Below are 11,196 nucleotides of genomic sequence, written 5' to 3'. Positions count from 1 at the left end.
CACTACCAAACAAAAAAACTTAAAAATTTTCTACCAAAAAAAAATATTAACTTAAAAATTACTTTTTCACTTTTGACTGTTTATTATAAAATATAGTCGATAATTATAATAATTTATCTTCCTAAACTAAAAACGAGCCTTTTTATTTTTTTTTATTTGCTGTTCGTGTTAGTAAAAAGAAAAAAAACTATGAGAATCTCTCTCTCTCTTTTTCTTTTTTTTTTTCCTATGGTAAATTATATTTTTGTTCCTCATTTAAAATGTAAAGTATTCCTAAAAAAAAAGAAGGTAAAGCAGTAAGTATTTTGAAAAGAAAAAACAAATGGGATATACGCGTTGTAATTATGAAAACGTGTGAAAAAAGAATGGAATTGGCATAATAATAAATGGAGAAGATTTTGGTAATTAATAGAATAGTATCAACTTTTTTGTTTATAAGTAAGACATGTTGTTGTGGATCAAAAATCTGCATATTGAATCTGAATCGATTCCTTAGAAACGAATTAAAAGAAAACGATGATGTCTAGCGGAACGATAGCAGGGATCCAAGGGCAACCTCTCGAGGTTACTGGTAAGCAAACATAACACAACAACAGTGTTATTTGATTTGACTATTATTAAGACATGATGAATGGTTCGTTTGGTTTGATTTGCAGTGGTGTGTTGCTCGAAATTGAAAGACACAGAATGGATTTCAAGACAAGATCCTTATGTTTGCCTTGAATACGCGACCAACAAGTTCCGAACCAAAACATGCACAGGTACGTAGGTAGGTAGGTAGGTAGGTTAATTAGTTTGACCCTTATCTTGACTTTTTGTTTACTCCTTCAATTTTGATTTCAGATGGTGGAAAAAACCCTGTTTTTCAAGAGAAGTTTGTGTTTTCCCTCATTGAAGGCCTTCGTGAGATCAATGTCGCTGTTTGGAACTACAATACTGTCACCTCTGATGACTTTATCGGCACCGGAAAGGTTCAATTGCACAAGGTTCTCTCTCAAGGTTTTGATGACTCTGCATGGCCACTTCAAACTAAAAATGGCAGGTATATATGTTATGCCTATTTCTGTTGCTATTGCTACCTTCATTTAATTTACCCATTCATTTATTTAGTATGAAGCCCAACTATGTATCAGTCCCGCACACGCATCAAAATTATATTTTAATTTAGGCAAAATTGCACAATTAGTTACTTAACTTTTTTAGGTAACACTTTCGTCCTTTATCTTTTTTCTGTAACGATTTAGTCCTTTATGTTATAAAATGACACTATTTTATCATTTTTGTATGAGATTTTTTCAATGAAATTTGATTTTCTAGGCTAGTATGATGAAGATTTGTGTTTGTCTATGAGTTTGATGAATTTTTTTTTTGGAATTTTTGATTATTTTTTTCATAAAAAGGATAACTATGTTGTTATTTTATAACATAAAGGACTAAATCGTTAAAAAAAAAAAAAGATAAAGGACGAAAATGTTACCTAAAATTAAATTAAGGGATTAATTGTGTAATTTTACCTTTAATTTATTTTGTTAAAATATATTTTTATTGAGACCTCACATATGTAATTAAGATAGTCGATAGAATTGTTTTTGATGAACTAGACTTATATGTTATGTGTTTTTTTTTTTTTTTTATGTAAGAGAGTAATAAGAAAGAAGATATTATATAAGCGAGGCTGTTTCAAATTCATCGCTATGAAGTATGGACACTCCTTAGATTAGGCATGTTTCGGTGTCACTGATACGACGCTTGTAATTACACTTAATTATATGTGATTTTTTCAAATTATTAGCTGTGTTCGGTGTCCATATCCGTGCTTCATAGCTTCATTGCAATTATATATTAATGAAGTATATCAATGCATCTTTTCTTTACAAGTATTATATACATTCATATTTGTGTCTAGATCATATTACTATATCCTAATTTTCACATATATATATTGTGAATTTCCGGCTTTCATAATAGATAGATTCTCCGATACTATTGTTCAAGTTTTGATAGTGCATTATTCCTATATCTTTGTCTGTCTGGTTGGCAGACACGCAGGTGAAGTGAAACTCATAATGCATTATGCTAATGCCAAAGTGAATCACCAGGTAACCTATTTTCATCAGTATTTATATTTATTTACATACATATAAGGATTGGAATTGATGATTAATAAGTGTGTTTGTGATGGTAATATATTGCAGAAACCTGCAGGCTCCTCAAGCCATATTCCTTACATGGCAACACCGCCGGCAGTCCCGTTATATAATCAGGTTCCTTCCTACTACCCACAGCAACAACCACACTCTAATTATCACAATCCAGCAATACCTGCTGCTGCTGCTTCTGCTTATCCACCACCACCATCTTACCCTGCTGCTTCACACAATCCATCACCCTATCCACCACCACCACCATCGCCATACCCTCCTCCCCACTCTTATCCTCCATCTTCAGCCTATCCACCGCCTTCATACCCTCCACCTACAGGTTATCCTCCAAACGCTGGTAAGTAATTCTTGTCTCTCTGCCAACCATTTCAATTTTCATCTCTTGCTTAATTTCTATCACATTTTTTCTTTCTTTCAGGATTCTATCCTCCGCCATACTGAGTACTGTGACATTATGCTACTTTCTCAGAACCATCATGCTTTCGGTGATGATTAGTTTTTACAAGCTTTGCCCAGATTTCTGCCTTAGAGCATTTGTCTAAGTTTTTATTTTGTAATGCATAAAAAACCATTTTTAATTTGTTGGCATGACTTTCTGTCTTTCTATTTATCTATCTATCATTCTATTAAAACTAAGATGTGAAATAGTGACAATGTGCCACCATATCAATTGTTAATTGCTTTCGAAAGTCATGGTATGGAGGAGCAAGTCTTCAATGGGAACAATTTCATATGAAATAACAGTGTTGGGTGAAAAAATAACCACAAATATTTACTCGTCCATGGTATGGAGGAGCAAGTCTTCAATGGGAACAATTTCATATGAAAAATACTTAGGCACACCCACATAAAATAAAAAAATTTAAACAAAAATAATGTATTCTTGAGAAATTCTTTTGTAGTAACGAACCTAACCTATCATCCTTACAAACAACAAATTAAAACATAACACGTCGTTGTTTTCTTTTAAAATAATTATAAAAAAATAAATCAACTAGTCCTTTCTCTCTCTCTCTCCACTCGTGATCTTCCATCACCATTCACCACCAACACCATTTATGGTGGAAAAACAACGACGTGTCATGTTTTAATTTGTTGTTTGTAAGGTTGACAGGTTAGGTTCGTTCCTACACAAGAATTTCTCTGTATTCTTATCAATTAACATGAGTTAATTAAGAAAAATGATAGATTGACACTCTTTAATTGTGAATACTTTTTAACCTCCACACACATTTGTGACAAGTGTCCTCTTTTTTCTTTAATCGCCTTTTAAACCTTTAATTATAAGAAAACTTTGTGTTGTGGAAGTGTGTACAAGGGTGATATGCCACCTAAGAATATCGACCTATCACCACTCTATAATTAACTCTTTTAATCTTTATAATTTGTGTGTGCGCTCTAATATTTTTATTTGGGTTGTGATCAAAGAAGCATTTTTTGTTATGGTGTAAGCGAACTCTACCAGAAGTGGATCTAGTGTATGGTGATGATTTATGTCTTTTGGGTGTATCTTGTGACTCATCCTTGAATTGGTTCTTAGTATTATACTCTCTCTATTCTTATATTTAAGCATTCATTTGACTTTATTTTTGTCTCTACATATAAACCATTTTTTAAATTACTAGATGCATTTATTATTTCCTATACATACCCCCTAATTAATACTATTAACTTGTCTTAAAATATGAAAAATCAAATTTAATTAATACCCCTAAAGAACAATTTGGTAATATTAATACACAAAATAGACACATTAATTACACTGATAACTTTTTTTTTTAATGAATATGAAAAATGCAAAATTACATACGGGGCACGGAGGGAGTATTTGGTTGGGTTCTTCCTCATTTAGTGATTTGTTCCAAGGACTATGCAAAAGCATGATTTTGTTGGTCCTCTTAGTAATTGGTTTTGTTGGTCCTTTTGGGAATTGGACGGATGGAGTGTGTGTGGGACCTTGGATGGGAAAGGGGAGAGTCCATATTTGCTCCATTTGTCTTTGCACCATTTACCTCATTTATCATCATGGATGTGTGACACGTGATATACTAATATCCAACGGTTGAAATAAAAAAGACAACAATAAACAAACACACATGTGATTGCTTTTAGAAACACAATTTCCATATCTTTTTCCATAACCCGTTGCCTGTTTCAAAACAGAAGAAGCTTGAAACCAACCCAATTCCATCAATTTCATTTCCACCCAAATTGGCAAACTTTCATCCAAATTGAGTTTAGAAGAAAACCCAATTTTGAATGACTGCGTGAAATCCATTATGCCAATTTACTTGAGTTCACAACTAGCAATGGTAACAACTAAAACATTGTGAAATCCAAACTTTCTTGCTAGTTTTTAGTGCTAATTCAATTCAATCGGTGTCTTCCCTTATTTTATTTAATCGAAACTTATATCACACAAAGAAGGTGGAACAACATCTGATTTGAAGAGAAAAGTTTGTTACGGGGAATACAGGGAAGAGTGAAGGTTTTGCTTCGTCGGAGGACGGTGGCTCCGCCGGATGCGGTGGTTTTGGCCCATTTTGAAAATCTAAAAAATCAATTGTGAAGGTCGTCGATGTCACTTTTTTCAGAACCTGATTGCTAGGGATTTTGTTTTATTACTTATTTGTCCCTTTTAAATTTCAACCATTCGATATTCTTTTGACACGTGTCGCACATCTATGAAGGTAAATGGAATAAATGGTGCAAGCCTAAATGGAGCAAAGATGGACATGAAAGGGGAGTTAAGATCTTCTTCATTTGTTAAAATAAATGGAGAATACAATTTGGAGAGAGACGGACACAAAAAAAAAATAGTGGATATTTTAATTAAGGCTTAATAGCTGTTTTGGCCCCCTAACAAAATAAAATACAAAATCTCCCCTTAAGTATTTCCCCTTTTGCAGTTTTGGTTCCCCGGACCAATTTTGACCAAGTCAATACACACGTATGTAAATTTTATTTTTATTAAAAAAAATGACACACGTGGCATCTACGTCAGCTTTGATTTAGTCAAAATTGGCCTGGAGGGTCAAAACTGCAAAAGGGACAATACATAAGGAGTGGTTTTGTAATTTATTTTGTAAAAGGACCAAAATTGCAACTTCTTGAAACATAGGGGGTCAAAACTGCTATTAAGCCTTTAATTAAATGTGTCCCACCATCATTAATTTACTTTATATTTTTTCAAGATTTTTTTGTGTTTTTATCTCTCTAAATGGAGGAAATGGAGACAATTGTAAATGGAGAGGATCTTGACTTAAAAAAGAGTCATATTTTCTCTGATAAATGAGTGTTGTTAAATGAACGAAAGACTTTGTGATTGTTCATTCCTATGTAATTCACTTTTGATAATTATGGATTTCATGCTTGTTTACTAATGATATTTGTATACTTGTTAATTATGGATTTCTTGCTCGTTTACTAATGATATTTGTATACTAGTATTATAGTATTTTATAAATAAAAAAAAAAAACATTTTTTATAATAAATATCTATCAAACATATCCAGCCAATGGTTGATTTGACAATGGTAATACTTGGCTTGTGGTGCATAATAATATTCACAAAGTGAAAAGGTGATTGTGATGGAAAATCCATTAGAAACGAAACTGGTCATTTTGAGAAAAGAAAAACAAATACTTGACAACAATAAAAGCGTTCGTGCAATTTTAACGAATTATTTGTCGTGCATTTTAGTGTTTTCCTTAATAAATTGCGCTAATTGCTATTTTGCTTCTCTACTTCATGATAAAATCTTTGTTCTAGACTTTCCAATGATAAGATCTTTGTTCTAGACAAGCAACATAAAATGTATACACCCTCCCAGATCTTCTATTACGATTGCGGATTTTGAGTCAGCAGAGGTGGTTATGGCTTTCATGGAGTTTATTGTCCATGTCCTTAACCAGCAGGAGAGGGGTGATCCGGTCCCGGAAGACGAGGTGTAGAAGCATTCAAAAGGGTACATGAAATGGTTCTACAAAGTATTCCAGCCTATAATGATCGCCCCTGCAGCCATTCCTGACTACACAACTCTTGTCCCTCCCTACGAGGATGTTATTGTTGAGCAGCAGTGTCGGCAACATTAGAGGCAGAGTGGAGAGTGCAATGGGGTTTCCTGATGTGTTTTCAAATCCAATCGTTCTCGGCATTATGGAGGGTATCCTGGCCGAGTATAGCGTGCTGGAGGAGGTGTCGGATCCGCGGAGAATGAGTAGGAGTCGTAGTCCACATGAGTAGGGTCTTATCTTATGACTTTTGTATATTTGTAGTTTTTTATGACATTTTGTCGGATATGGATGTAATATATTTACACTTGCGCCTTTGCGTTTTTATGATATTTTGCGTAATTTTTTGTTTTATTATGCGTATTTTAATTATGAGTGAATGAATGATGAAAAAATGGATGCAATTGAGTGAATGGATGTGTGAATGAGTGAAGGAGTGACAAAAACTAGGGAAAATTGAGTTTCCGCTGTTCTGGTATTTTGCACCGACATAGCGTGACTTAACTCACGCAGGTGTTAATTCCAGCGTGAGTTATATCACGCAAGTGTTTAACACATGCGTGACTTAACTCACACAGTTTGAGTTAACTCATGCAGTGTTTAACTCAGGCATGACCTAACTCACGTTGGGAATATTTTCGAAAGTGCAGTAGGGAGTGAGCAAAACTTGTTGTGAGAAGAGCATTTTTCTAAGGTAAGCGGAGTTGTCGATAGCATTCCCGAATTTTGGATTGGTCCATTCTTTAAGCATTGAGATCGCTTTGCCCGCTATTCCTTCTCTTTATGTCTATAGCTTATGAAACAATACCTAACCCTCTCCTCAAATCATGAATGAAGTTCTGCTATCCAGCCATCCACTGACCAACAAAGCATTGCTTTCAAAACCCCGTTGATGGACCAACCAACTTCACAGCAAGATGCCGCTCCAGCAGTCTATAACTATAAATATATAGTACTGACTGTTATTATGATAACTAAAGTTTAGTTTGCAACTCTGTAGTGGATAGGCCACCTCCCACACTGCAATTGCCATAGCTAAAAGGTATATACTCTTTTAGGTACCATTTTTGCTCCATTTAGGTTTTCTCAATTTACCCATTTTAAGTTATAGATGTGTGATATATGGCAAAACTAAATCTAACGGTTATGATTAAAAGATCAAGAATACTAAGGATTTACGTGATAAAAAATAGAAAAACAATCCCGTATTCTGTCTTTCTCAGATAGCTTTTCCATCTTCCTCCCATTATAATCGCCGTCGTGGCCGACAGAGCTACTCTCCGCCTATACCACACAAATTGGGTCAGCTTCCTCCGTCAAATTCGTCTCCGTCTTCGCCGTCATCTCCGTCACTCTTTACCGCATTTTTATTTAGACACAGCACTGAAGATGACGGAGATGACAATGATAATGGTAGAATGACGGCAAGCATAATACAATGAACAAACGCAACTTGATCCACCACTTGTTGATTTGAATTTACACAATTTCAATCAATCACGTTGTAAACCACAAATTGAATCCAAAATTGTATAATAAGTTCATTTTAGTTTTAGTTTTTTTTTCGAATTTAATTTTCAAATTAAACTGTCCAAAATTCTCCTTCCATAATTCATGGCAATTTTATGTGCAAAATGCAATTCACAGAAAGTAAGAATCCAGTTTTAGAGATCTATGCCAGAATCTTCCATAGCTTCCGACAGCCGGCATGGCAAAGTGAAATCGCACCTGCAATCTCTCTTAATATAAGAAGAGAAGATGTTGTGGAAAATCTACTATTATCCCAAGCTGGTTGCTAAAAATGAAACTTCTTTATTGAACTAAATGACCATAATTAACTATGATTTGCTTTTAAAAAAACACCTTTTTCCTTACATTGCAACTAGACTATATAAATCACTTTTGCTGGTACAATGTCACCATTTATGTCAAGACCAATGCTCCAAGTTGTACTCTTGGGGGCAAAAATTCAAAATTTAAATTTCAAATACTCTTTTATATATCATTCAATAATCCTTCACTATCATACCATTCTCACTTTTTCTTCTCTTTCACTGGTTTTTTATGTATACTTTTTTCTTCTCAATTTTTTCTAACCTCCATTTTTTTTAGTAGTGATATTTGAACAACCATTTGATACAACTTTTGCGACAACTTCTTTTTTCTCTCTTTTCATTGGTCAAAAACAATAGAGAGAAAAAAAGGAAGAGAGAGAATAAGAGAATAATGTGAGTATTAGAAAGAAAGTTATCAAAAAGTTGTCACAAAGTAGTTGTACAAATATCATTTCTCTTTTATTTTTCATCATTGTTTCACAAAAAAAATCTTGAACAACACATGAAAGAAAATGAAACTCCTCTTATCTTCACAAAGGTATAAGAAGATGATAATGAACTCATTTTTTGATTGTGCATTGTCTTTATTTTATTTTTCCTTTCATATCAAATCTCTTACAAACTATAACATGAAAAATGAAACTCCTTTTTATGCAAGATTCTACATGAATGCATAAGAAATAATATACATATATTATATTCTACAACTAGCTAATAGCTAATCAATATCAACATATTTTTTCTTTTTTTTTCCTCATTTCATTTTTAACATGTTTATGTAATATTGATGAAGAAAAAAAAATGAAAACACCAATCTTATTCGAGAAAGTAACAGGAAATAACATGGAGACACTCACCACTACAACTCCACTCTACAAATAGATTTACTTTATTTTTTATATAAACTCAATGATTTTATTTTACGTAGATTCATAAATTTTGGCTTTCTTTTAAAAAAAAAGGCTAAACTACAGTTTTGACCTCTTAAGTTTGCCAATGTTGCGATTTTGGCCCCCTAATAAAAAAATGAATATTTTGCCCCCTATATTTTAGCCCCTTTGCAAAAGTGACATTTTGGTCAATTTTAACCCAGTCAACGCTTATGTGGCATGCCACATGTGTAAATACTGAATTAAAAAAAAATTAAAAATCTACATAATCATTTTCTAAATTAAATAATTAAAAAAGAAATTGAAAAATTAAAAAAAAAATAGAAAAGGAAAAAAAGAAGAAAAAAAATGTGGTTCATCTACATTGAAAAACCAAACCCTCGTAACCAAAAAAAAAAAAAAACCCTCAGATTCGTTCCACTTTTATTGTAACACCCCGTATTCCCAATATTAAAATTTTTAAACATTAATCAGAGTAAACATCGTAAACGGGATATCACATTCAAACATAATCCAAAATCAGTTAAATAACAATTTAACTTTCAACCAAATATCTTAAACATTGCAGCGGAAAATTAATTCGAAATCCATAAATCATTTTGGCACGTAGGCCCCATCAAAATTTCTCAAATGAGTTAATCAATATCATAAAATAACATAATTATTCACGTAACAGAATGAAGCATGCATATCATATAACCCCATCCTGTTACGTATCAGAGCGACCTAGACGACACAATGAGGCAAGGCCACCCACGACAGCAATCTGCACACTAAGCTCGATCACCTGCAAGTTACTCATACGAAGAGCAACATTTTCAAGCAGAAGGGGTGAGATTTCATAACACAATAATATAAATCAATATAATTTCAAATCATAATTAACAACATAAACAATCTTAAGCATCATTGCATCTTCAATAAACAATTATCAAGTAATCACATCATTTCAATCATCATCAATAACATAACATCTTTTGACTCGACAAATGCGACAATGCAAATCTAAACCTCTTATATGCATGTGGTACCAATCAGGGCATGAGCCCCCAATAGTTTAGTATTAATATACTTTCAGGGCATAAGCCCCCAACATTTATTTGAGCAAATGCTCCATCGTGGTGAGGACTAAGCTCCAGGGCATGAGCCCCCAACATATCATTGCTAATGCATGGACTCAATCAATCTAAAACAATCTTAATCAACATCTCAATATGCATCCAATAATTTGGAGCTCAACGTCTTATTTATCTTATAATGACTCATGCAACTTAGTTAAATAACAGCAGCAGCATAATCAGATCACAACAACATTATAATTTCATCACAACAATTCATTTTCAACAACATCAAAGTTATTCAAGAATAATTCAAGTAATGCATTTAATCTTTAAATCACATTACAACAGCTTAACAATTCATAACAGCCTCACAGATCTCAGTTAACATCTCACATAGGTCATATTACTACCTAAGGTTCCATTCCTAACCAATCCAAACAACTCAGGTTACGACATTAACAAAAGCACTCAATTCTGGAAGTGCTCGCGAGGCGAGAGCATCTGCTCGCCATGGCGAGTACAGGCCAGGTTTCCAACTACGGTTGTTCCAGGTTCAATCTTGTTCTAAAACATCCTCTAATCTTTATTAAACATCTAAGGGTACTCAAAGGCATCTATCTAAGGTTCAACTCAAAAGTCAAAATCACAAAATTCGACAAGCTCTTTGGTCATGCTCGCTATGGCGAGTAAGGTTGCTCGTTGTGGCGAGCTACGACATGTGCGAGGCGAGGGGTATTGGCTCGCGTGGCGAGCGATGAACTTTATCACTCGCGAGGCGAGGATCATCGTTCGTCAGGGCGAGCGATGAATGTTGGCTCGGGCAGAATGCAGTTTTCTTCAAAAATTCATCTAAACTCATGTTTTAAAGCCTAATTTCGATTCCAGAATTCATCCTAAACATATTCTAAGGTCAAAGGACAGTTTCTACAACAATCTAATCATAATCAATTTCTACCGTTTGATCATCAATTTTAGGGATTTGACCTTGTTTTCGATTCCTCCAATTCAATCCTAATTCTTGATAATTAATCATCAGAATTATACTAATCAACATTATTGAATCATTAGTCTCACCCTTACCTTGTTAGATGAAAATCGCAGTTCTCCTCTTGGTCTTCTCCCTTCTATGGCTTTTTCCTCCTTTTTCCAAAGTTTGATCGTACGTACTAATTTTTCTAAGACTAGGTTTTCTCTTTTTATATCTCTTCCTAATATCTTATCTTATCTCACTTTC

The 11,196-nt window shown here is 33.7% G+C and overlaps 1 protein-coding gene across 1 annotated transcript; it reads left to right on the top strand.

Annotated features, from left to right (window-relative positions):
* The first annotated feature begins 411 nt into the window (after window positions 1-411).
* On the top strand, window positions 412-2,805 carry LOC25494468 (elicitor-responsive protein 1). The gene is made up of 6 exons (XM_013597829.3): window positions 412-571; window positions 657-761; window positions 844-1,042; window positions 2,042-2,099; window positions 2,196-2,499; window positions 2,581-2,805. Exons 1-6 carry the CDS (start codon window positions 517-519, stop codon window positions 2,601-2,603), a joined length of 744 nt encoding a protein of 247 aa, XP_013453283.1. The 5' UTR covers window positions 412-516; the 3' UTR covers window positions 2,604-2,805.
* Window positions 2,806-11,196: the final 8,391 nt, after the last annotated feature.

This window comes from Medicago truncatula, chromosome 5, assembly GCF_003473485.1.
Source record: "Medicago truncatula cultivar Jemalong A17 chromosome 5, MtrunA17r5.0-ANR, whole genome shotgun sequence".
Lineage (NCBI taxonomy): Eukaryota > Viridiplantae > Streptophyta > Magnoliopsida > Fabales > Fabaceae > Medicago > Medicago truncatula.
The sequence above is the reverse complement of the archived record's forward strand: the minus strand, read 5'-3'. Positions and strand labels throughout refer to the sequence as shown.

Excerpts from the sequence above, each read along its gene's own strand:
- LOC25494468 (XM_013597829.3), top strand. The coding sequence starts at position 517 with ATGATGTCTAGCGGAACGATAGCAGGGATCCAAGGGCAACCTCTCGAG. Across the intron at positions 2,100-2,195 it reads ATGCCAAAGTGAATCACCAG|AAACCTGCAGGCTCCTCAAG; the intron begins GTAACCTATTTT and ends AATATATTGCAG. Across the intron at positions 2,500-2,580 it reads AGGTTATCCTCCAAACGCTG|GATTCTATCCTCCGCCATAC; the intron begins GTAAGTAATTCT and ends TCTTTCTTTCAG.